The sequence below is a fragment of the Akanthomyces muscarius genome, chromosome 1 (genome assembly GCF_028009165.1).
Source record: "Akanthomyces muscarius strain Ve6 chromosome 1, whole genome shotgun sequence".
NCBI lineage: Eukaryota > Fungi > Ascomycota > Sordariomycetes > Hypocreales > Cordycipitaceae > Akanthomyces > Akanthomyces muscarius.
The window spans coordinates 2,855,309-2,879,919 of NC_079241.1; the positions used below are offsets into that span (position 1 = coordinate 2,855,309).

Genomic DNA, 24,611 nt, shown 5'->3' on the forward strand with positions numbered 1-24,611 from the left:
CTGGCTTGCTTTTTTCCTGCGACACCTGCGTCAGACTTGCTTATTTTTCTGGTCTCGTTTCCCGACAACTAGCCCACCTGCCCCATACTTGACCAGCAGGACCCCGAAAGCCTCCTGCGTCGCTTGCATACCATCCCACCTCGCACCCCCGCCATGCATCGCCCCTTGCGCCCATCTGCGGCCCAGCCGTTGCGCTCAAATATGCCCTGCACCCCCGAGCCCTCGACCGCCGCAGAGCCCGCTACCGCTCTTCCTCCTCCTCCTCAGTCGCCCGCCAGACCGCGATTTCGCCTCCGGAAACGAACAGCCTCGAATCTCTCGGCTCCGACCAAGCAATTCCTGGCCTCCGTCGCCGCTGCTGATGTCCCCATCCCGAGCATCGAAGAGCCTAGTGTGCTGGACGAAGACATGATCGACTCTGCCTACCCTTCCATCTCTGGCGACATTGAACAAATCGACTTTTACCATTCCGCGCGGCCAACCTTTTCCAAGCGCAACTTTTCGCCACCCAAGACCCCCTTGCCTGGCGTGGTGCCTCTTCTCGAGCCCCATCAGTTCCCCGATTGGTCCCTGGGCAGCACCCTCGGTAGCCTGGAATCCAGCCCAGACTACGAATCCAGTCGCCCATCTACTGCGCGATCGACGCAGACAAGCTCTTCTCTCTTTAGCAGATATTCGGTAGCCTCAGAGGAGCTGAGCCAATGCGTCAGCCCCGAGACTGAGTTGACCGACCGTTTCGGCAGCTTTCTTTCTGCTGAGGATGCGCATCGCGCTACCAAACCCCGTCCCGCCTCTATTAGAACCAGGAAAGCCCCTTGGACCCGAGCCATGAGCCACCACCTGTGGGCAACTTACATGATCTATCTGCAAGACCCCAAGGTGACCCCATTTCGGATCGGCAAGAGTGGCATTCCCCCTCACGGCGTCTGTCTCAGAGTCGCTCGCGAAGCTAAGCGAAGCTGGCGACGATCAAAGCCGTCTACGCAACCTCCAAGAAGCCGCAATACGACGCCCACGGCAGCATCTCTCCGGCCTGCCTCGCAGTGGCCCCATACCTGCGCTGCCACCCGCGGCCACCTGCGCGAACTGTGCAAGACAAGCACCGGCTCAGCCGCGCGCATCAATCGCTACAACGCCAACAGCCCGACACCGTTTGGCAGAACCGCCAGTCGCTACTGGAATCGCCGCTCTGCGCCACCGAAGCAGCAACACTCTGTCTTTTCCGGGTCCGAAATGGCCATGTCTCTGAGCATGAGCACAAGCGAGTCTATGCAGCCGCATGGACCTTTGGCGCGACTGGGTGCGTTACGATACGACGCCAACTCTACCGCTCCACCGCCTTCTCTCGACACAGAACCCGCACCTCTACTTGCAGACCGCGCGTCGCTAGGCTCCCCCTTTGTCGTCAAGAGCTGTGGTCCCAGCGTCTCCAACACGCTTGGGGATCCTTTTGGCCTCTCCGAGGCGCCTGTACGCCAGAACCAGACGACCGGAGCCCGGAACCGCAGCCTAGGGTCACCAGCCAGGCTAGTCCAGAGCAAGCCGAGCTCCCAGAAGCGGCGTCAGGCGGTGCTGGAACCCCGCCGGCGCAAGCGTCCCAGCCTGGGCAACGACTTTTGGACGGACCCGTCTGACAATCATGATGGCAGCTCGCATGCCTTTGCCGAGTTTTGCTCCACAGCGTCGCGCGATCGCGACGGCCTGTTTGTGCCTCGCGCCAACCTTCAGCAGCTCTTTGACAGCGCCGCTTCGCAACCCTCTGGTCCGCTGTACTCGGCCCTCAGCGGCCCGATGACTGTACAGCCAACGCTGCGCAATGACCCGGCCGCGCGTCTAGGCTCGCCCTTTGCCATGGCCAGCACGAGCCAGTCGTTTCCGAACCGCTTCTCGAGCCCAGGCCGCATTGAGATGAGCGCCCTGCGCCGGCCCTACGCGACGGTCCAGGAGAGCAATGCTGCGGAGAGCAGCAAGAACAACAGCTCTCTGGCGGATCGCCTGGCCTACGTCGATGAGCGTCTTCGGTCAATCAACCGCCCTGAAGAGGAGCCCCGCCGCTCCCAGTCGCCGCAGTGAGATATGACACGCTACTGCCGACATTTACACACACACCACACACACACGGCGTTTACTTCAGATCTATCCATATAACACATGATGATTTGACGCACACGGTGGGCATATAGACCTGCAGAAAACGACCAATCTGCACCGTATCTTGACTGGCATCGACCTCCCCATCACCTCGACAAAATAGGACTCGGTGAATACACCAGTCCCTGTTCTATTTACTAAAGAAGAACGACTCTGTCCGTTTCGGCTTGCCTTGTTTACTTTTTCGAATCATCGAAAGATTTCGATGGCTATGGGAAGTGAAGGCCCACTTTGACGATGTTTATGACTTTAATGACGACGATTTGTTTTTTCTATACAAGAGCGATTGGCTGTTTGATTTGATCGCTGATTTTATTTATTTTTGAATCTTTTCTTTCTGCCTAATGTACAGCAATCTACCCCGGCCACTCCTCAAGCAGCTTATATCAACTACTTGCTGCACGGCGGTTTTGGGGTAGATGCTTTTCTATAAGGGTTTTCTTTTTCTTTTTATTATATATTGGGATTGGAGGCGAAGACAAAGGACAAAGACCGGCAAAAAAAAGATTGCTTGATGAGGATTATGATGTTTATGAGTTCTTTTGTTCTTTTTCTTATTCTTTTATTTTTTTTTATCTTATTTAACAATGTCTTGGTACAATACCGGGACACATATTATGAAAACGCTTTATACATTTAACCTCTGGAGCTTCGTCATTCATCTATCATGTGATTATTTTCTAATACTCGGCATTCCTTCGAAAGCGATATCATATGTATACGGGGCCGGGAATAAGGCTCTGCTAATGAGAGCCTGTTGTGCATTGGTGACAATCTCGAAACCCAAACCGCTTGGCGGCAAGCCAAAAAGAATTGGACTACAAGGCACGCTGCTGAGAGTTGCTCGCAACACAGGCATGAGAATATAAACAGGTTTAAATATTACAGCTGCTATGATGAAAAGAAAACGCCCTCCCTCTGCGGATGGGAAATCTGGTTGCCTGATACGCAGCAGGGTGCAATCGGTCTGCTGCTGTCCTCTCCTTTCTACCATGGCGGCTCCAGTAGACACAACGTCAAAACCATCGACAACCATGTCTTGAAAAAGAGTAGCCCATTTCGCTCATGACGGATTCGCCCAATTGATGCCACTCGACCCCGGTCATCATCCGCGACTCACACTACGAGCACGGTCATGCCCAAACCTGGACACGAGCGGCCTTGTACTCCCACCACCACCGCTCACCGTCCGCGACAGCGCACTCGTCGGTGGTGGTGGTGGCGGCGGCGGCGGCCTCAAGCTCGTCGTCGGCACGTACGTATACTCGGCCGCCGCCTCCAGCGCCCTGTACTCGTCCGCCCACTCCCTCTCCCACTGCCTCGTGTCGTCGTCGCTCTCGTCGTCGTCCTCGTCGTCCTCCTCCGGCGGCGCGAGGTCCAGCATCGACCCCGTCTCGGCGGCGCGCAGCCCGCTCGACGCGTGCGGGCACGGGTCCTGGCCGACCGCCGCGCGGTGCGAGTGGAACGAGCACTCGCGGAAGCCAAACACGCGCTTGTCGTTGCGCAGGGCGTTGGCGGGGATGCGCAGCTGCGGGTTCTTGAAACGCATGTCGAGGCCCGCGCCGCGCATGCTGCGCACGTGCGTGGCGTAGTCGGCCCTGAACTCGGGCAGCGCGTCCAGCATGCTGTGCAGGCGCGCGGGATCGCACACGGCCGATGCCGACGAGGACGATGCGGACGCGGTGCGCTGATGGAGCCTCCTGCCCGTCGTTGGTGGTCCTGCTGCGGTTGATGTTGTTGCTGTGGCCCCGTGCTGCCCGTGGTTCAGGTGCCAGGCGACGGTCAGGGAAAAGGCCGCCATGGCGACGGCCCAGCGGCGCAGGCGCACGGCATGGCGCGCCTCGCACCGCGTGTACAGGTAGGCAATGACGCTGGGGGCAATGTCCCAGTCGCAGCGCAGGTACAGGTCCTGGATGGCGTCCATGGCCAGGTCCTGCAGTGCGAGCAGGCCCAGGTGCGCCGCAAAGAGGTGCAGGCGGACGAGCGCCCAGTGCAGCAGCTGCGTGGCCTCGCCGCCGTCGCCGTGGGCGAGGACGGCCGTGTCGTCGAGGAACGAGCGAAACGACGAGGGCGAGTGCAGCCACTCGACAAAGAGGCCAAACATGGTGGTGGACTCGCCCGGCAGCCACAGCGTGATGGGGCGGTACGTGTGGAAGCCGTCGCCCGAGGAGGACGAGGACGACAGGGAGTGCCGAGAGGAGCCGGCCATGGGCGACGAGTGCGTCTTTTGCTGCAGCTGGTCGCGGAAGAACGGGCTCGCGGCGCAGAGAAGCCGGCGGTTGACGACAAAGGCCTGGCGCTTGCGCCCGACGAGCACCGTCGTCATCTCGCTCACGGCCGAGGTGCTCTGGCTGCGCGCGTGCGACGACGACGTTGCAGCTGCGCTTCTGCCGAATGAAGCAGCCGAGCTGGCCGTGCGGCCGAGCTTTGCGGTTGTGGTGGTGAGCGGCGGCGTCGAGTTGGAGTGCTGATGGCCACGGCCGCCGGTGGTGCGGCTTCGGGTGACACCCACCGCGGCCGGCTTCTTTCCCGGAACAAAGCCCGCTTTCTGAGATTCTTCTGTTTTCGCCTGCATGCTCATGCTTCTTCTCGTCTGACCAACCCAGAAGAAATTTGCGGGAAACAAAAGGCGTTGATATATGTTGAAGAAAGTTGGCCGGTATGTTGTCAATGCTGCGCGGGTGAAACAGCCCCGGGAAAGATGGGCAGCAACCGGAAATCGGCAACTACTTTGGCTAGTGGTGGTGGGAAGAAAATGACTACCCAACTCCGGATGAATACAATGGGCTTGTACAACGGTGGTCGTGTGGCTGCTTTCTTAATTTGCAGTCGAGGACATTGCCGCACGCAATGATGAGAAAATAAGAATAGAGAGAAAAGTGCCGGATCACCAAGAGGATCGCCATAGGATTATCTGGAGGTCATAATAAGAGGCACTACTAAACATGAGAAAGCGCACAGAAGATTTTCAAAAACAAAAGCCAGGGTACCCATGCTAGAGAGCCTCTTTCTTGCATTGTCGGGCACGCGGGTCCATTGCGATCGACGCATTGAAAAAAAGGGACGGGGCATGGCCGACTGCTCTTCATGCCGCGCCATCGACGCAGCGCAGGGATCAACCGCTGGCTTTTTAACACGGCTAGTTCATGATTTCTTCACTGTAGTTCTTGAGATGTATCATGCCGTCAAGACTAGCTTGTCTACAAGAACGGGGGGGGGGAACTTGTCGAAGAAGGCTGCAGTGTGGACAAGGCTGGGTGATGATGACACATGGACCACCCGTGTGATGCGAGCGAGCCTTGCATATGCGCGGGCGCCATTCATCCTTTTCGGGTAATAGAAGAAGATACATGTTTTACAGTAGTACTCGTGCATGCAAGCCAGCCACCGGCTTCCAACCTGATTCTTTGCGGCGGGCCTCTTTGCCTCTATACGTAGACACCAATAAAGCGGGCGATCATGACAGTCTGGGCGCAGCATGCATGTGGGTTCTGCCACGCTTCCTGGCGTTATTCTTGGATAATTGGACCGGCTTATGGTCACTGGAGGAACAGACCGTTCCCCATCAAGGCTGCGACATGCCGAAACCTGTATCGCTCTCGCCACGGGCCGCCGTTCGGAGGGGCCAGTAGGGTTCCGGGGTTGTTGAAGTGGTCAACAGTGCGGGACGGCGAACCCACCGCCGTCCGGGTTTCATGGCGAGCCGGGGCGGCCACTCATGACACTGCCAATTGTCAAGGTTCCAGCGCAGTTCAAATTAGATGCATCATCAAGAAATGGTGCATTTGATAGCTCATCTGTTAGATAATACACAGTCATGCTCGTCTCGCTTGAGACTTGCTACATCACCTTGTGACTGCCGACAACAACTAAACCCGTCCGAGTACCAAATTTCCACCAGAAACCCCAGCTCAATCTCTAGCTGCGTCCCTGTTTTACTAGATTGTACATACAGGGAACATGCTGGCATGCACGTCAGAGAATCGCGGCAGCAAGTCTGGCTACAGGGTGCGACAGGCTCCCATTCTGGGTTAATGAGCCAGGAGTTTGCCCTGTTTCATCACCATGAGCTAGCGCGATTCCCTTTCTGCACGCTCGACACTGCTGCTCGCCGTGCTGAAAATAGCACCGAGATTGCATTATGCGGGGGAAATCGCGCAACCTTTCCAAAAACAAAAATTTACTCGAGAGAGCTTGGGCATTAGCCTGATACACAAAGCGAGGAGCAGTAGCCGACGGTCCCAAGATGCCGGCTGGTGGCATTCTGCGCGTGGGTGTGTGTGTGCTTGATGCTAAAATGCGTGGATCGTTTTTTTCTTTTCCGGCGGACATGCCTGGAAAACCCATCGTTACTTTTGCCGTGCATAGAGTCAATCTTGAATGCTAAAGCCTTGAAATGGAGTCCTTCGGCAAGCGGTGTGTCGCTTGGTGGCCAAGTCGCCAAGCAAGCACACTTACACGGCGCGAACCTAGCGCCGACGAGCAAGAGAACCACACGCAAAGAACTTGCAAACTAGAACAATGCCGCACATATCTGACAGCAAGCATGTTTAAATTTCTTGACCAGCCATCGTTTCCGAGCGGTCAGTGCGCCACGACACAAAACGCACAACATGCAGCATAGCCAACACCACCACCACCACCGTAACCACCACCACCATTGTCACACCCCCCGTGAGCTCTCGCGCTGGGCTAGAAAAGAGAAAAACGTAGAAAATCAAAATCCTTCAGCTTATAGAGTGTTTAGCTTCTTGACTTCTTTCCCTCACCGTTTCTCAACTTGTCAGCGCCATCAGCCACCTCCCACCCTATGCAGATCGCCAGCATCACCAACTTCCTAATCCCTGACCGTTCACAGCCACTAACGTGTTTCACATCCGTCCGCCTGACGAAGAAGATCCAATTCTAGCCTGCGACTAAGCCCGCGCCTCCCCTTCATCTCATCGAAAAGTTGCTGGTGGCGTAACTTGCATTTCTTCATCTTCCTCCGCTCCCCCTTCTCCCTTCGTATGTCTCGCATTTCTGCGCCCTGTGACCATGCCGTAGTACCGGCCCTCATCGTCAATGTCTGAGATGTAGGACCGCACCCACCAACGACATGGGATGGACGCCGCCATTTTCTACAGTGCACTGTTCATTGTCCTTTATTTTGATTATTTTACAAATTATAAATCATCTGTTCCGTGCTAGCGATAAGTGTTACTTCCCAAATAACCCCATTTTCCCCAAATGATAATCAAAGCTTATCAGCATTTTGCGCGTTGCTGTCAAACGCCCAGTTTTGCGCCATCCAAAAGCCATGATGTAAGCTAAAAAACAAATAAATAAATACAAAACAAGAAAAAAGTACCCCAGTGTCATGATTTCTCCCAAATTTTCGTCGTATCAGCTGTCCCAAGCCCGAGGCCGTTGCAACCACAGAAAACGGCTTCACGACTGCCTCGAGAAACAAAACTAAACGACGCCCATGTTCTGTATCCCTTCTGGTGGGCTAAATATAGCTCCCAACTCCCTTGTAGGCAATAAAGGTATCGTAGAATTTCAAGACGCAAATGTTCGATCAATCCAGCGCTCCATGGCCAATGCGTCATGTAGTCAGAGTTGCATCACGCAACACCACGCACATGGCAACCTCGTTTTTCGTCCTGGGCTCCATCGCAAATCCTTTGCAAACCAATCATCCGCATCGATAGCTATACATCTCTCTGGTCATTGTGCTCAGGCCGAGTCCTTGTTATCCGCCTGCTCATCCACATCCATTTCCGTGCCTGACTGGTTGCCGTCGGCATCGTCGTCGTCAATCTCAATTGGTTCCGTGTCTTTCGCGCTGCTCGCCGCCTGGACTGGTGCCGTGTAGGATCCGGCAATCGACATGGGCATGGGCCGCGGCGTTGCACCAGCCGTCCCCGGCGCGCTTGGCTGAGATACCTCCGGCGGTGTCGCAGACGTCGAGGTCGGGTCTGTCAGATCGGCAATTCGAGGCGATCCCGGCGCACCATTACCCATCTCACTCAGAAGTATGCGTTTTGGCGATCCCTGTCTGCTCGTGCTGTCGTGCTCTCCAGTCGACATCGAAGTTCCCCTAACCTCCGACGTAGCCCGGTTTCCTGTTGAGTAGGGAGTGCCCTCGACTTCCGAGAAAGCCCGCTTTCCTGTCGATGCTGGTGTGCCCGAACGGCTGCTGAGCATGCGCGTGCGCTCATCCTCTATCTCGGCTCTCGACCGCCGCTCACGTAGTCTGATGCCAAACTTTTTGCGCGTCATGCTCTGCTTGTTATTGAAGAGATTCTTCACGCGGGCTATCTCAGCCCTCTGCGCGTCTGCCGGGAGCTTCATTGCTTTCTTCATCTCCTCTGCAAATTTGTGCTCGACTATTGACATTGCTGTATCGAATGCTTGCCGTGAGTTGGGACTGAGGTGACCATACGGGTCCTTTGAGCTTGGCAATTGTTGCGGCGAGGACGGCCTCGCGGCCGGGGTCTTCCTTGATGCGGCTGCGGCTGTGGCTGCCGTCGAATTCTGGCTATTCCAAACTCCTCTGCTGGAAGTATAGGCTTGAGACGATCCCTCCCCGGTCGCCTGTCTGTATTTCCACAACTGATCGGCATCCGTGAACAGTTTCCACAACGCATCGGCATGTTCTTCTGCGTAACGGCCGCAGACGTGGTTGCGGCTGTGATATGTCATTCCACCAACCGTAGTAAACTGCTGTCCGCAAAACAAGCAGAATTCTTTGTTGAGTTTTTCAAGAGGCACTGGTAACGTTCCGCAAAGACCACTTCGTCGGTGCGTTAGCAGAGCCTTAAGCCCTCCACAGGGACGGTTGCAGCACTCGCAGAAGGCAATGCCGAGCCTCATAATGTCTTGGTCAGACGGAAGGTCTACCGATGGTGAGCCTGGTCCTGGCTGTTGCGGCGCCTGTGACGCTCGTGGCAGCATAGACGTTGACGGCACTGGGATTGGATTCGCCGTGGGAATCACCTTCTCTTGCCGCGGCGGGCCAGACGCATTCCCGGTCACCACATCGCGCACGTCGTAGCCCAAGCGCTCTGCCCGCCCAAGGGCGTTGACGAGCTGCTGTCCCTGGATAGACTCCAGGCGCAGCGCAAGCGCCTTGTCCAAAAAAGCCGGGCTGAGTTTGGGAAGCAGAAGCGGCGCGATCATGTCAAGTTCCGCCATTTTCAGGTGTTTGGCGATCTGGCTCGCCGAGTGCTTGACGAGCCGGGCACCATGCTGCTCTACTGTGCGGCTCAAGGTCGCTGGAGGGGCTCTGTGAAACATGGTGCTGCACTAATATTATTTCATCTGTCAGTATATTCCATCCCAAGTACATGACCGGCGCGATGCATCTAAGAACTCACAAGAAAGGAGCTGTGGTATTCAGATCCGACAAGCGTCAACTCCCACAGCTCGCGGACGGCTTGACGCAGTACCGCAGCATCGTAGCTCGACATCATCTTCTTGGCATGAGCGACCGCATCAGTGAAGGCTTGCCGGTGTGTCGGTTCTGCCCCTGGCGAGGGAAAGCTGAAGGTCGACGGCACGGGCGTCGGCGGATTTGGTTGCGCCATGGTCGCCTTTGCCGCTGCGGCTGTGCGACGTGACTTGGCAGTCTAAATTATTCGATACTCGTCAAAAATTGGAAAAAAGCTCTTTTGTTTGCTTTTGAGTAAATGTTGCATGCAATGAAAGACTATTGCGACCAACGCGGGAGAAGCTTCAGGGGTGGAAGTGTTATTCCACAGAGTACTCGAGTTGGGAAGATTCCCGTTTCCTTCGCATTTATAAATGGGCAAAGGAGATGGAATAGTCAACTTGTGGAGCCGGCAGCAGTGAATGAAGAGATCTGTTTGCTCCCGTGCAATATGTGGTGTGATTGTGCGGTCAAGTTTGAATGCTGCGATGCACGAGCACGTGCTCTCGTTTACGAGTGCTATTCTGGCATGCGGAGATGATCCCGAGCGAAAATGTGTGAGCGCGCAAGACTGATGGTCGCAAAGTGATGGCGACGCCCTTTTCTCAAAATTTCACAGCCCGACCAAGCAGTTGGTGATCCACGTCGCGCTGAGTCGCCAAGGCAGGCGTTATCCGCGATGCCAGCATGTTGTAGCACTAGCCAATCACATCTTCATTAAGCTATTTCTGCCTGGTTAATTAGGCATACACAGGCTAGCTCAAGTTTATTAGTCATAGCGCGGAAAACTTTATAACTTTTGTGGGGCTTTTCTAATAAGGATGTCTATTTGATGCTAATTTATGCGGATTCTTGTACAGCTAATTGAAGCCTTAATAACGTGATGCTAGTCATTCACCCGCTATTTCTAGCCAAAGCTAGTGCCGACATCTTAATGGACGTGTAGGAAAGTCATGCAAAGCACATGAAAAGCAACAATATTTGGCCCTTTACCGCACCAGCCAGCAGACTTGTTTCACACTCCGCTTCCAATGCATTCGATGTGCTTCGTCTCCAGCTCTTCCATTGCTTCACATTTAATCTTGCAGTCGTTCATCTCCGCAGGCGCGTTAACAGACGCGTCGGTTCCCCAAAACTCGGCGTGCAGTGAATAAAGGTCCAGTCTTCCGTATGATTCGTACGCCATTCTTGCGAGGCAATAATCGAGCGGCTCGTGCCAGCGGTTTCGCAGCCGCGCCGGGGCCTTGGACTGTATAGTCCTGACAGTCTGTCGCGGATAGGCCCATGAGAGCCCAAAGAACCGCTTCTTGTCCTCCAACTTGCAGCCTTTCATGTGCTGCAGTCTGCTCTTGGCGATAATGTCGCGCTGCTGCACCAAGAAGCTGTAGCGACTGACCCATACCTTGTCTTGCCATTTCATCTTCCCGCCTTTCAGGATGTATAGCTTTGGCCAGGTCGGCGTCTCGACCAGCCCAATTTCCATGGCGAGCTGGTGGCGTCTGACCCAGGCACGAAATCCAAGATCGTTGTGTCCAATGTAGTTGTCAAAAAGCGAGATGATGTGGTCTAGCTCCATCAGCAGTCCGGTTTCCGTAGACGCATCGTGGATGGGAAGATTGTCCCAAGCTCTGAAAAGTTTGGTATAGTACGTGTCTTCTTCGGACCACGGAAAGTTCTCATTAGAATTGACTCGTCTACACGGAGAGGGTGTATCGAAGCAGTCGTCCGATGTGCAGGTGGCTTGCGGACTGGGTTCCTGCGCCATAGTCATGTTGGAGGGATTGCTGCAAAGACAGTCGGCGTTGGGCGTCATTTGCCTGTTTTAACAACCACAGCTAAAAAACAAAAACAAAAAAAGACTGTGTAAAATGGTGAATTCGGTAGGAAGGGGTTTGTGTAGGAACCAAAATGTTGTCGTATGCTACTCATCTCTGGGTGAATGCAGGCGCGAGCTGCACAATCGCATGATGCTCAGCACCTTCCTCAGCCTCGAAGCCCTTTGTCACGTTTGTCAATTCAATCGGCTAAACTGAGTAGGTATCTCAAATCTCATTTTAGAGCATGGCAAGGCATACTGCTTATACTGGTGTGATATTCGATTGCGCATTGGTCGCGCAGTGAATGCATATCTGATATTCGAATGGATCGGCCGTCAGTTTGGCCAGTGTACAGATCCCAACGTGCTAGTAAAACACTAATCCAGACACCCGATAACAATACAAGTAACATGAATCATAAAAATGACTGGTAATTTTCGTTTCTTTAGAGGTGCGAAGAAGATGCTTACTCGCCGATGCAAGCAACCATGAGACGGCCGTAATCGCCCGATGTCTCGCTCTTGATGCGACTGACCAGGCTACGGCGGAAGCGCTGTTGATAGGCACCTTTGATATTGGCCAGCACGTTGCGGTCCCAGTGGTATCGGACGACGCGAGCGACAAGCAGCTGATCCTTGGTGCCCATGCCCGCCATGGCGTCCTCGAAGAGCTGGGCGGCATGCATGTATTTGTCGACGGCGTGGCGGAGCTGGAAGAGGAGAGCGTCTTTCATGTGTCCGGAAAATTCCTGCTGGAGGTGTCAGTAGAGTCGCGAGGAACAGTGGTGCATCTCTGACATACCGATTTCACGACGGATTCGAGATCCTTGTTGAAACGCTGCTTGTAGGCGTGGGCAATGGCGCGCAGCTGGTTGTCGTTTCTGCTAGTAAAGATGCTGCAGACGAGAATCTCATCGGTGCCCGTCTTGCCCTCGGTGGCCTTGTACAACTCCATGACGTCGGCGTCAACCTGCTGAGGGATAACCGGCGCCGAGTCCTCGGCACGGTTGGCCGCCAGGACCATCATGAAGTGGCGCTCCGTCTTCATGCTGAGATCGCCCTTGACCGTGTCCTCGAGGCGGCGGTGAAAGGTCTTGTAGTATGCCTGCTTGATGGCATTCAGATCGGCATTGGAGCGCGACAGGAGGACATCGTTGAGCACGAGCTCCTTGGTGCCGGGGCCTGACATGGAGTCAAACAGCTCGTACACGTCGGCGAGGAGAGGACCGCGGGCCAGCTGCACCAGGCCGCGCTCAAAGTATCCGCTCGTTTCCGACTTGATGTCGTCAATCAGGTTGCGTCGCAGGTTTCGGGAAAATGCTTCGCGGATGGCATCGGCCTGCAGAGGATCCTTGTTGGAGAGGACGTGGATCAGGGCCTTTTCGTCGGTACCGAAGCCCTTCATGGCATTGCGGAGGGCCTGCGCGTCGCCCGAAGCATCCCAATTGATGTGCTGAGGAGGCCCGTAGCCGAGCGAGGCTGGCGTCGGAGGCCCTGCGGGAGGCGCGCCATATTGGCCTGGTGGAGGCGCACCGTACGCCGGCGCTGGGTGGCCGCCGTGCGGGCCAGGAGGCGGCTGGCCATAGTGCTGAGGAGGGGGAGGCTGCCCGTAGCCCGGCTGGTGAGGAGGGGGATATTGGCCGGGCGGTGGTTGATTGTAGCCGCCGTGCTGGGGAGGATATTGCTGGTGCTGGGGCGGATACTGGCCGTGTTGCGGAGGGTAGCCGCCGTGCGGCGGAGGAGGCTGGCCGTGAGGCGGGGGGTACTGCTGTCCGTAGCCCTGAGGAGGTGGTTCTGCAAGCGCGCGATGTCAGTTCATTCATGAATGCCAGGATCCGGTCGCGACTCACGGCCGTAGCCCGGGCCACCGTAGCCAGGGGCGCCGTAACCTTGGTACGACATTTGTGGTGGAAAGGTTAACGTGAGAAGTGAGGGGTAGAAGTTGCGGTCGTAAAGTATTTGCTGTCGACGGCGCGCAAGAATGCCAGAAAGATGTAGGAGTGCTTTTTCTCTCAGGAATACTGTCTTGTTTGCAGGAAATATTGTGAAAAGAAAAGCCAAGCAGAAATTATGGCGACGTGGGCGATGACGACGATGACGATGGGTGCCAGCCTTAAGCTTACATAGGTTTTGCCCCTCCAGGTGCTGCGACTCGGCAGCCTACTCTGTCAGTCGAGGGTGCAATTGCGGCAGCCTATGGTATCGGAGACTGGCACTGCCACTAGCGACTGGCACCAGGCTGGGGATAGTATTCTGGGGCAAGAGAGTCTCTAGCCAACTTGGCTGGGCTGATTTCTGGTCGGTTTCTGCATTGAAGATATGCCTTGGCGGAGCTGTCGAGGGCGCCACCCCACCAAGGACAGCCTTGGCTTTCAGCCGGTGCACGAGCAGCGAGCCTGGCCTGGGCAAGTCGTGGAGGGGAAGAAGCCGTCGCAGACACAAAGAGGGTATATACTCTCGACGGAGTACAGGACTTCAATTTCTGAACCTCGCTTCTATTTTTGAGGGAGGCTTTGATATACAAAGTCAGCCATGCATGGGTGGTGACGGTAAGGCAGCCCACCAAGTCGTGTGCCCGAGCGCTGGAGACAAGTAGGGCAAGCAACTTGGCAGCCTCGGCGGTACGGCAGGCTCCAAGCACAACAGTTTATTTTCTGTCCGGCAAAATTTACATCTGCCTCTACAACCATGATCCGATCAATGCGACGTCGCAAATAAGACTGTCTTGGTTGCCCTCGGCCAAGGGCAACGTCTTTGTCTAGGAATAGCGATGGCGGGGACGCCGACCGAGCCACCTGACGCGGCGCCTCCAGCACCGCCACAAGAACCGTTGGAGAGTGGCAAGCCTGCTGCCGCCCTTGCCCGCCACTTACACGACACGGTCCGATCGCTGCCGGACTGTTGTTCCCGGAATTGATAAAGGAAGAATGGGGGCTGTAGCAGAGAACGCGCAGCAGAGGACAATGCACACAATGCAAAAGTGTAATCATGATCGGACGATGATACTAGTTGACTAGGTAGTCATCAATGCGGCCGGAGATGTCGTGCATTCAGCATGCAAGCCTCAGCTGGTGGCGGCATGGACAGAGATTATTAGGTGGCTGGGGCGAGGGGAGTCGCGTCGTCCACTGCAGCAGGAAAACCAGGTAACGCTCCCTGCGCTAAGCCAAAGTGCCTCCAACAAAGCGACGACCTGCTATAGAATATAAACATAGCGCCAAAGAGCCCCACTTCCGGCCTCTGAGTCCCCTGGAGCTTTAGCAACGCTAGCGCTCCCTCTATAACTCGCCCCACTGTCGCCCGCTGTAGACTTGCCTCTTGCAGCGAAACACCATCGCCAGCCACCAATTATTTTGACTTTACCAGCCACCGGGCTTCACGCGAAACTTCCATCGCCGGCCCGCGCGTGCGCTGCCAGCCCCCATCATGGCGCCCGTTTGTCGAGGAAAAAGGACCTCACGCCCATGCATGTGCGACACATGGCATTTCTCTTCCTTTTCTGCATTGCCGATTATCCTTGTTCCCCTCGCTGATCTTTCTTCACATATCACGATCGATTTTCTTCTCGACGTTACCTAAAGGCTTTTTCTCTTGACCACTCGATATAAGCCTCGTTTGTCTGCTGTCGCTGTATATACATCTGGCTTGCTTTCAACTACAGCTTCAGCGGCATCGAGCTGCCCTCCACCCTCCGCCCTCCCCCTCTTCTCTTCCTCTTTCGACTTTCTCTCTCACGATGCGCACCTCTGCTGCGGTTCTCGTCGGCCTTTCTAGCTGCATTGCCAGCACGACTGCGTTTCCTCGTATACGCATCTACAACTCGGCTCGAGACGCTGCCGACGCTGCCCTCGCCGCCGCCGTCAATGTCAACCAAAAAGCTCCGTCGTACTCGGTCGTTCCTCTCGAGCCCGGCCCTGCCACGCAGACTGCGGAAAACACGGGCGGAAATAAACCCAGCAGCACCGGCGGTGGGGGAAGCAGTCCTTCGTCTACCGGCAGCGGTGGTGGCTCTCCCTCTTCTTCGCAAGGCGCTGCAACGGTGACAGTTACCGAGACTGTTACGCAGACACAGACGCACGATGCAGTCACCAAATACGTTACAGTGACGGCGGATCCGCAGACAGTTACGGCTGACCCCAAGACTGTGGTTGTGCCTACATTTGTTACCAGCGTTGTGAACAACACCGAGACAGTGACGGTACCTTCGGTTGTCACAAGTATTGTGGGTGGAACAGAGACCGTGACGGTTCCTACCACAGTTGTTGAAGCTACAACGGTCCTCGAGTCGACCACCGTCGTCGAGCCTACTACTGTAGTCGTCTCGGCTGCGCCCACGACATTGGTCACCGTTACCACCGTCAGCGCCAACAGTTCGTCGACAGCTCCCGAAACTACTACTGTTTCCAAGACTGTGACCGTTATTGAAGGCGATACAACGACGCCTGCTACCTCCAAACCTACGACCACCACTGAGAAGCCTGCTTCCACAGAATCGACCTCAGCTCAGACGACCTCGAAGTCTTTCACCAAGATTAGCACCACGCAGGCTTCGGCTTCCTCTTCCAAGCCGACCGCAACGCAAGCCACTCCCACGACGACTCCTACACCGTCTACTGTGCAGCCTAGCTCGGCCTCTGGCTCACAGTCTGCTGCGCAGTCTACTACAGCTGTCCCGAACAAGACACCGTCGACAACCAGCGTGCCTTCTTCGTCCTCGTCTTCAACGAAAACTGTCGACGACGGCCAGTGGACTCACACTTTTGACAACGGCCAGTGGCACCCTCCCTACCCCTCCACCAACGCCACCGCCCGACGTTTTTGAAAACGATCTGAAACGGGATTTACGATTACGCAGAACGAAGCTTGAACGTCTCACGACATGCATCAAACTGATGGCCTGAGAGGTCGCACGAATCTGAATGAAGACGAGAAGAACAGCATTTTACACGCATCTTACACAAGAGTCTAATTTTCCGGTTGTTTCATTTGTCTGACAAAAGTCACGAATTTTTATTTGTTTATTTGGGGCAACACTGGCGCAGTTGGAGAGTACAACTGCCCAGTGTGCTGTGTATTCAGACCATTTTCTTTTCCCTCTGTACAGACATTACTACATCCACTTCCCTTGCATATTAGATGGCAAATGTACTTAATAATCTGATTTTACTTTATTTATTTAAAACAAGAACAATAGACGGTCGAATGTGCACCTTGCTCTGCTCAGGATAAAGTGACACAATGCCTAATGCGGTGGCACAGGGCTGGCCACCACCTGTGACAAGCAGCAGCAGCAAACGGGCCGGTTTGCCATTGTTCTCTGTGCTAGTGTGCTGCATCGCGCCGAGGCCTCAAAGGAACAATGCAATGTGGAACAATGTAGCACGGGATGACGTGCAAGACGGGCTTCTGCATCTCCATGAATCGACCAGAGTTGGGATTAAATAAATGCACAAAGGCAGCACCTCTGCGACTTGATTCCTTCAACACCTTCGTTGCCATTAAACACAAACTACACAAAGAACTTCTCCGGAGATTGATCAAGACGTCTACTTTCACCATGCTCACGGGTTTCATTGGCCAAGAACTCACCGGGACACCCTCCTCAGGGTCTCCGTCTCCCACCACCACGGCTCCGCAACAGCCACCACCAGCGCACACTGCAAACACCCAATCCGATCTTCCCTCGTCGACAACCTACATCCCGCTCCAGAGAATCGTCAGCGAGGTCGACGCCGTCCACAACACGCTCCTCGTGGGGCTACTCATTGCGTTCGTCGCCGCGAGCGTGGCGCTCGGCTGCCTGACGATATACTGCATCCGGCGGCGCGCGCAGAAGAAGCTCCAGCGGACCTACCAGGCGGAGCTGCGCGGCATTCAGAAGAAAGACGACGACGAGAGGGCCGCGAGCGGGGCATGAAGATGGTCAAGAAATAATCTCTTGTTTTTTTTAGGGGGCGGGTTGCAGAGGAGAGATCAACGATGATTCAGCGACGGACAGATGAGCGGTGACGAGAGCTGCGGATCTGGAGACGGAGAAGCGAGATGGGGAAAGCGAAAGAGGAACTGGATATCAAGTTGCTTTTTTTCTTCCATGGAAGATACCACTCTACGATCTTATGGCCTTTTTCTTGCTTGTTGCTAAATCAATCAACCAGGGCTTTTCATTTCGTCAACGTGACTGTTGCAGTGTGCGCCACTCCATGCCGTGGCATCGGGTACCTGAATCTCAGGCACCCAACCACGCCACCGAGAGACTCCAGTTCAAGCCCAAAGAGGTTCTATATGCATTCCCGCCCGGAATTGGTGCTTTCCTCGGCCTAAAAATCCCCTCATACACCGACTTTCGCTGCCCAGGCTTGTAAAGCCCGCCCCAATCGGAAGCCTCGCCCACTGTATCCGTATTCGAAAGCGTTGCGGGGAGGGAGGGTCTGGAACTTGGGCACCAATTCACCGACAGACAAAGCCCTATAATGCATTCGTACCACCGCAGCAGCACAAGAGGCTTTTTCTGTGCCATGTTCTTTCTCTTCTTTCAATACGGTCTTTTATCTTATTTGTTCCTTTGCGCGGTTGCACTGGTGCCTTTTGTCTGAGTGAATACTTTCTTGTGCGGCCTCCTCCATGCACGAATGTTCTAGAGCACAGTCAATCCTCTTATAAGGGAGGCCGGGATCGTGGGCCGTGGGCAGCACCAGCACAACTCATAATAACAAAAGAACGGCAGCACAAATATCGTATTCAGTGCATTCCAAGCAATCAAAATGTTCAAACAAATTCAGCTGTCCTGCCTCGTCTGGCTCATGGCCCTCGTGGCACTCTCTCTCGCCGCCGCCGGCTTACAAGACACCACCACCACCACCACCACCACCACCACAAGCAACGTCGTCCTCGACGTGACACCAAAACAGCTGCTTCGCCACCTGCAATCACGGCAACAATCCGTCGGCTCGGCCTGCTCCGACGAGGGCCAGTGGAACTGCATGACCAGCTCCTGGCAGCGCTGCGCCGCCGGCCGCTGGAGCGTCACGATGCCGTGCGCCAAGGGCACGACGTGCTACCCCGCGGGGCTCACGCACGACTTCCGCATCCAGCACGACGGGAGCGTGAACGGCGGCGGGGAATCGCCGACGACGAGCGTGGCGGGCAGCGTGGCGACGTGGCGCTGGGTTTCGATGGCTGGGATACTGGGGTTCGTGGTTGGGTGGTGCTTCTAAATGATGTACTGGGACAGTGTCTACCGGGCAGGAAGTTTGGACAGATGACCACACAGGGCTGAACAGTTTTCTTTGTTTTTTTATAATTGAAATGAGCTATCAATGCTCTCAAGACTTGCCGTGTTGACAAAATAAAAGACAATCACTGGCAATTTGCGCCGTGTGATCTCTCATCTTCGTATTCAAGGTAGGCTCATCTGTTTCAGGCGACCTCGTCTTTGGCGATCGGGCATGATTATTCGCTTCGTACCCAGTGTGAAAACAGTCAAGTACACGTGTAGAACATGGGTCGAATCTTTTGTCAATTCAGCCTCATGATATGTTATATGTTCGTTGAGAGCAGTTCCCCATACCATGTAAGGCAGGTTCTTCCATGGCTAAACCATGTGAATAGCATAAGCTAGAAGAACAAACTTGTGAATATTCTGTATAATGAGCTGTATACATCTGAGATTGATATGTGATTATGTGTCGTTATTATAATCGCGGCCTGGATCAGAGATTCGTCTTCAGCGCCACGATTTAGCAACGCCACCACACAACCTAAAGGATTTGAGCTGCAAAGAGTTCCCAACTTACCTTGACGCAACCCCATCCTGTGCGCGGTTTCAGAACAGCCGTTCATTGTCTCTGTCAAAGCCGAAATGCGTCGAAGTCTCGCAGACACCGAAAGGATCTCCTATCGAGTGATCACCAATGTCGGCATGACCCCCCAAGTTTGAGCGGCTGTACACTGTCACCACAGCGGAGGAGCGATTCATTTGCACATTGCATTCCACTTTCATTTTTTTTTATCAAATTAGTTCTATAGCAATCTATTCATCTCTTTAACCACGCTTCGCAACATCCTCCAGGAGAGTCTTGGCGGCGAGTTTTCCGAGGTTGTTGGACGCCAACGGTGAGTCACCCGTCAGCAGGAGGCGGTCGCGATGGACCTGGCCGGTGATTCCGTCGTTGAGCGTCTTGACGCCGAGCTTCTGCAGCGACTCGCCAACCAGCCACTGCATCTTGCCGGGAATGTAGCCAATGTCAATGTTGGCGCCCTTGTCGAGCGAGTCTGGGAAGACGACAATCTCGTAGCCATCATAGATAAACTTGCTACCCGCGGGCTTGCCGACGTCCGCCGCGAGCATGCTCGCGGGGCCGTGGCAGAGCGTGATGTAGTAGCGCTCGTTGGAGTGCGCCCATCGCAGCACGTCGCCGACGAGCTTGGAGAAGGGCACATCGTTGAGCACGCCGTGGCCGCCGGGGATGAAGACACCCAGGTACGGGGTCTTGCTGCTGAAGCCGCCCTCCTTGGACCACAGCTCTTCCAGGTTGATGGGCTTGCGGAGCTTGTCCTCGTATTTCTTGTAAATCTTCTTGACCGCGTCGTCCTCGGTGGGAAAGGCCCAGACTTCAAACTTGACGGGGTCGCCCGAGAGCGTGGCCACGTCGACGTCGAAGCCCGCCGCATCGAGGTGCAGCAGCGGCAGCAGCAGCTCGACCGGGTGATTACCGGTGGAGAAGAACTTGCCGTCGGCCATGGGCAGGTAGCGCTCCTGCGTGCCGATGAGGAGCACCTTCCACTTGCCGCCCTTGTAGGCGTTGGGGTAGTCGGCGCCGTCAAAGTCCGTCTTGGGGCCGACGTACTGCGTCAGGGAAAAGGGCGAGGGGAAGTAGGCGTTGAACTCGGCCTGGTCGGCCACGGGCGCTTTATCGTTGGACATTTTGGGCTGTGTGTGTGTGTGTGTGTGTTTGGAATTTATTGTCGGTATAGTGTCTGTAGAGCTAGCGAGGTACTAGAGAAGATGAAAGTCCTCATGGAGGGGTAACGCAGCTCTTTATACTTTGGATGGAGGGGTAGGGTTCCAGAAGCTGCAGCAAACCCAATCTTCTTTCAGTTTCTCTAGCTGCTGATTAAATGTAGCAACCAGGCGGAGGCATGCGTGGCCACCTTGGCAGCTCCGTGAGCAAAAGCCATGAAAGCTTGGCCAGTGCAGCTGCCAATGCATTCACTCCGGTGGGCGGTCGATCAGCCTGGAGAGCTTAAACTTTGCCCATACATGCACATTACCCCGCTAGAGGGGTCCAATTGGAGACGTCCACGGCTGCGGTAGCTGGTCGAGGAGCTTGCTAGAGGCCCGATCGTGGCACCGTTTGCGGTTTAGCTTCCGTCGGAGTTGCTTCCATCGGAGTCGCATCCGCCGGAGGTTTTTGCACGGATAGCGACAATTGGTCAGTCCCGACTTCCGACGCTGAGTTGCTCGATTTTTAATCATGCTTGGCAATGCACCCGTTGCTTTGAATATCCTCGCATTGTCGCTTTGAAAATCTGAAGCGGAGAGATCGCGATTCGGCGCCTCTAAACAGACTGGGTGTAGGTGGAGCTCAACGTTGATAAGGCGGCCCTTGTGTCGTCATACGCTAGCACACGCAATTCGTGGATGACAGTGTACGATTTTGGAGATGGCATTCGTCATGTTGAAATCATTGAGGATATGGGAATTCGTCCTCATCCTGTGCCCATAGCCACATTTGACTTGCATCAGCCAGGCCAGAATCCATCAATGCAGAAAGACTGCCATCCCAGTTCATTCCATCTAGGGTGGCGCTCGCAGTCGGTTCGAGGGCGGACGCCGTAGTTGTGATACCGGGATTGAGTTCACTTTGAGACGAATGAGTTTCTGGTTGGCTGACATGGGAGAGATCTAGACTATGAGTTAGCCTCGTCCTCGTTTCTAATGTCGTTGCGCATCTACTTGCCAATTGGTGCACGGCCAGCGGCGGCAGTGCTTTGACTTGACAAAGGCACATCATAGGTGTCGGTGCTTCCCATAGCAAAACTAGCTCCTGCGCTCCCAGTGATGAGCTGGTTCTCATGCTGTAGCACCACAGCAACAAGACGTTCAAGGACAGCGATGCTCTGTCTGGAACCGACATTGTGTGGATTCGCAGAATCCTTGCAGGCTCGGATGATGTGCATTACACCACTCTTGGCCTCTTGGCTGGTGCTGGATAAAGGCTGCGACAGGCACACAATGCAGAGAACGATGCCTGCGGTAAAGAGCGTGATGCCAACATGCATATTAGCATGCGTACGTCGCAGCGCGTGCAGAGAATTTGGGAAACGATGTAAGTTCGATGTTCTCAGCGCCGCTGCAATCAGGTGCTGGAGCGAGGACAGCCCTTCCGGGGTGGTTCGTATCTTGCTGCCCTGGCCAAGGGCAACGCTGCGGTGTAGAACAATTAGTAGGTTGTCAAATGTCAGTTGCAACGCAATGGCCTGCATTTGTGGCCTTGAGATCTCCTGGCCGGCTTGGATATCCTGGTACGACTCAATGCGCAGCTGGGTTGGTAGGTGGTTTCTCCATTGGGCCAATTCTTCATGGATGGATTGAACGGTCGCCGTTCGGTTCACTTGTCGGCGGCGGCCTAGAAATTGTCCCATAATTCGATATAAACGGAACTTGCGCTGGTGAAACTGCAAATTTATGTCGATATCGTTATTACCATCAGTACCAGCCCTGACCTGCGTTATCATGCCTACGCTGCAGTCTGAATCGTCCACAATACAGGGTCGCCCAAAGGCGATTGCGAAATATCTGGAACAACCGGTTAGAAATCTCACTCGTTTCCCAACTGTTGATATTGGCATCCTTACTTGTCAAAGACTTCTAGAGTCCACCACGTTCGCCGTCTCGCCTCCCGCTCAACCGCGGGGCAATCTGGCCAAAGGCTTTCGCGATGAAGATTGATGACCTGTGCGATTTTGACGCCAGCGGCCGATATTGCCAGGCCGACGTTGGGTCGCCCATTGAAAAGCAGAAAGCTTCCAAGTAAGACTGAGATTTGGACCGCCTCTAGCGTTGCGCATCCCATAAACTGGAGAAACTTGGCCTCTATTTGGCCCATTATGTCGGTGGACAGCTTCTTCATCTCTGTTCGAGACTGTCCCGGAGCTTGACAAAGAGACGTATAATGAGCGCCGAGGGCAATTACGAGCATGGTGAGCCATAGGAAATTTTCCTCGTAGTATACGACGTGACTGGACTCGAGAAGCTGTGAATATCTCTCGCGAAATAAGGTCTCCTCGAACAACTAGCGCAGACGTGAACATTTTTGATGCTGGTGAGAGAAAGTAGAGCACGTACCATCATGAACCAGTCAACCGAGACAAAAAACTTGTCAACAAATTGGCCTAGGGTAGCGTCGTCGGGGAGCTGCAGGCCGACAATTTGCCGCCAGTGTCGACGGCCCAGGGATTCCCAGTTGAGGAGCTTGTTTCCTCCTGGCAAGGCAGATGTATCCTGGTTTAGCGGAGAATTGAGGCTCATTTTTGACAGCACCTGTGCCAACATTAGTTTTGACGAGTACTCAAGGGCGAGGGGGGCCAGCAGCCGCGCACCAAGGCGGTTAAATCAACGATGCTAGACTCTGGTAGCACCAAATCGCCACCAGAAGTTTGCGAGCTGGAGCTGGCGATATTGCCCCGATTAGGGCTCCGCGGCGCGTCCTCCGTGTCCGTCGCTGGCCGTTTGGACGTTGACGGAGCTCGATCGGGAGCACCTGGGTCCCTCGGAACGCAGTCTACCCCGGCTCGCACGCAGGCCTGGCATGGTCGCTCGCGGTCACACTGGAGATTCATCAGCTTCGAACTTCAATTCCTATGCCTGGACCGGATGGGGCAGTACGAACCCCGAGCTTGCGCTTCCGACAGCGCTCACATGCCGACGCCACCTTTTGTCGTTTGCGAGCCGCATCCATGGCGGCAATGGGTTTGCCTGTTTTTTTCTTTCCAGATGTGAACTCTTCGGCGAACAATCCGTAGTGCCTAGTGTCGCCCAGAGCGTGTGCTTGTCTGTCGCATCTTTCATTTTTGCATTGGGCGAATTGCGCCCAGCCCTCAGTGGACTCCACACCTGACCAGTTGCCAGTTGCGGCTGCCATTTGCGCAGCGCGATGGTTAACTAGTTATTGGACGAGGTAATGGCCTGGCGATTTTACCACATTCCGATCGCGTCGCAGACTATAACGAGTTTGTTCGGTAGTAACTCTCGCTAGACCATATATGAAGCTGTTTTATGATTTTCGAGTACTGATACGCATGATTTCTAACGCCGGAATGGGGAACCTGGTCGTGACACGCAAATCACACACAACTAACGGGTACCTCAAAACCACCGCATAACTAGATCGATAGTCCCTAACAGCATGGAAAGCGATCGCTTGGCGACCCCTGCTCCATTGACAAAGATGGTAATCGCATGAATGACTGGAGACGGCAAAGGCTAATCGAGGGTCGAGATGGCACGCCGGAAGAGTTGACCGGCAAGGCTCGAAAGTGGAATCAGAAATTCGAACACTTTCTTTTTTGACTGAAGTAGATGAGTTCCTGCAGCAGTATTGGTATGAAACCACAGTAGATATCAGTCGACGCAGGCGGCATGGAATCAACTAGCCAGCGATGCAGGCTTTCACGCAGCGGCTAGCCTTGTCCACCCAGCGGTATAGAATCCTTGCAATTTGGAGGCTGCGCTATCAAAGGCGGACAAGGAACAAAAAGCGACACTGTCTAATCTGTACCCGCGGTGACATCGCCGCTCGCTAAAAGAGAACGGGCTGTTTAGTCTTGATGCTAGCTTGGTTTCCTGTTTTGGGGGGTTGTCATTGTCTCGGCGACGCAGGGCCAGTCGTTTCTGCGTGAGCGACGCTCTGAAACGGTCCTGCAACCGCCCACACGCCCCCCCCCCCTCCGTGTTGGGCCCCCGGTGAGAATGGACCGTGACGGCGTTGCGGCCCGCGAGGCTTTGTGTGATGGTTGGATGGCAGGCCCTCGGACCTTCCTTTTTCTTCTTGCAAGTAGTCGGACAAGAGGGCGCTGCGGGCCCTTTGTATCAGAAGCGGGAGACGAAAAGGACGATTTGTGTCTGTGTGTCTGCCCATGATTCCAGTGTAATACCGTAATACAGACTCATTCTGGCCGGATGCAGAGGGCGGCCCAGGAACACGACCCCCAATCCCAAGGTGAGGAGAT

General features: G+C 54.8%; 10 protein-coding genes across 13 annotated transcripts; 4 read left to right on the plus strand and 6 right to left on the minus strand.

Moving 5' to 3' along the window:
• Positions 1–201: 201 nt before the first annotated feature.
• LMH87_005938 (uncharacterized protein) lies at positions 202–2,073 on the plus strand (the record flags this gene model as incomplete). The annotated part of the gene is made up of 1 exon (XM_056203746.1): positions 202–2,073. One exon carries the CDS (start codon positions 202–204, stop codon positions 2,071–2,073), a length of 1,872 nt encoding a protein of 623 aa, XP_056059172.1.
• A 1,183-nt stretch (positions 2,074–3,256) lies between these two features.
• Positions 3,257–4,732, minus strand: LMH87_005939 (uncharacterized protein; the record flags this gene model as incomplete). Its single annotated transcript, XM_056203747.1, has 1 exon — positions 3,257–4,732. One exon carries the CDS (start codon positions 4,730–4,732, stop codon positions 3,257–3,259), a length of 1,476 nt encoding a protein of 491 aa, XP_056059173.1.
• Positions 4,733–7,869: 3,137 nt separating this feature from the next.
• On the minus strand, positions 7,870–9,722 carry LMH87_005940 (uncharacterized protein; the record flags this gene model as incomplete). Its single annotated transcript, XM_056203748.1, has 2 exons — positions 7,870–9,441; positions 9,513–9,722. 2 exons carry the CDS (start codon positions 9,720–9,722, stop codon positions 7,870–7,872), a joined length of 1,782 nt encoding a protein of 593 aa, XP_056059174.1.
• An 858-nt stretch (positions 9,723–10,580) lies between these two features.
• On the minus strand, positions 10,581–11,336 carry LMH87_005941 (uncharacterized protein; the record flags this gene model as incomplete). The annotated part of the gene is made up of 1 exon (XM_056203749.1): positions 10,581–11,336. The coding sequence occupies one exon, from the start codon at positions 11,334–11,336 to the stop codon at positions 10,581–10,583; it is 756 nt and encodes a 251-aa protein (XP_056059175.1).
• Positions 11,337–11,848: 512 nt separating this feature from the next.
• LMH87_005942 (uncharacterized protein) lies at positions 11,849–13,283 on the minus strand (the record flags this gene model as incomplete). 2 transcript variants are annotated; one of them, XM_056203751.1, is made up of 3 exons in its annotated part: positions 11,849–12,130; positions 12,184–13,175; positions 13,232–13,283. In XM_056203751.1, the coding sequence occupies 3 exons, from the start codon at positions 13,281–13,283 to the stop codon at positions 11,849–11,851; spliced, it is 1,326 nt and encodes a 441-aa protein (XP_056059176.1). The 2 variants fall into 2 exon arrangements, with proteins under 2 accessions (XP_056059176.1, XP_056059177.1); XM_056203752.1 differs by having other exon boundaries at positions 11,849–12,133.
• A 1,834-nt stretch (positions 13,284–15,117) lies between these two features.
• On the plus strand, positions 15,118–16,203 carry LMH87_005943 (uncharacterized protein; the record flags this gene model as incomplete). 2 transcript variants are annotated; one of them, XM_056203753.1, is made up of 2 exons in its annotated part: positions 15,118–15,751; positions 15,889–15,917. In XM_056203753.1, 2 exons carry the CDS (start codon positions 15,118–15,120, stop codon positions 15,915–15,917), a joined length of 663 nt encoding a protein of 220 aa, XP_056059178.1. The 2 variants fall into 2 exon arrangements, with proteins under 2 accessions (XP_056059178.1, XP_056059179.1); XM_056203754.1 differs by having other exon boundaries at positions 15,118–16,203.
• Positions 16,204–16,938: 735 nt separating this feature from the next.
• Positions 16,939–17,298, plus strand: LMH87_005944 (uncharacterized protein; the record flags this gene model as incomplete). Its single annotated transcript, XM_056203755.1, has 1 exon — positions 16,939–17,298. One exon carries the CDS (start codon positions 16,939–16,941, stop codon positions 17,296–17,298), a length of 360 nt encoding a protein of 119 aa, XP_056059180.1.
• An 844-nt stretch (positions 17,299–18,142) lies between these two features.
• LMH87_005945 (uncharacterized protein) lies at positions 18,143–18,595 on the plus strand (the record flags this gene model as incomplete). Its single annotated transcript, XM_056203756.1, has 1 exon — positions 18,143–18,595. One exon carries the CDS (start codon positions 18,143–18,145, stop codon positions 18,593–18,595), a length of 453 nt encoding a protein of 150 aa, XP_056059181.1.
• Positions 18,596–19,422: 827 nt separating this feature from the next.
• On the minus strand, positions 19,423–20,304 carry LMH87_005946 (uncharacterized protein; the record flags this gene model as incomplete). Of its 2 annotated transcripts, none has more annotated exons than XM_056203757.1 (1): positions 19,423–20,304. In XM_056203757.1, one exon carries the CDS (start codon positions 20,302–20,304, stop codon positions 19,423–19,425), a length of 882 nt encoding a protein of 293 aa, XP_056059183.1. The 2 variants fall into 2 exon arrangements, with proteins under 2 accessions (XP_056059183.1, XP_056059182.1); XM_056203758.1 differs by having other exon boundaries at positions 19,423–19,728.
• A 760-nt stretch (positions 20,305–21,064) lies between these two features.
• Positions 21,065–23,524, minus strand: LMH87_005947 (uncharacterized protein; the record flags this gene model as incomplete). The annotated part of the gene is made up of 6 exons (XM_056203759.1): positions 21,065–21,285; positions 21,341–22,179; positions 22,239–22,675; positions 22,729–22,923; positions 22,983–23,210; positions 23,273–23,524. 6 exons carry the CDS (start codon positions 23,522–23,524, stop codon positions 21,065–21,067), a joined length of 2,172 nt encoding a protein of 723 aa, XP_056059184.1.
• Positions 23,525–24,611: the final 1,087 nt, after the last annotated feature.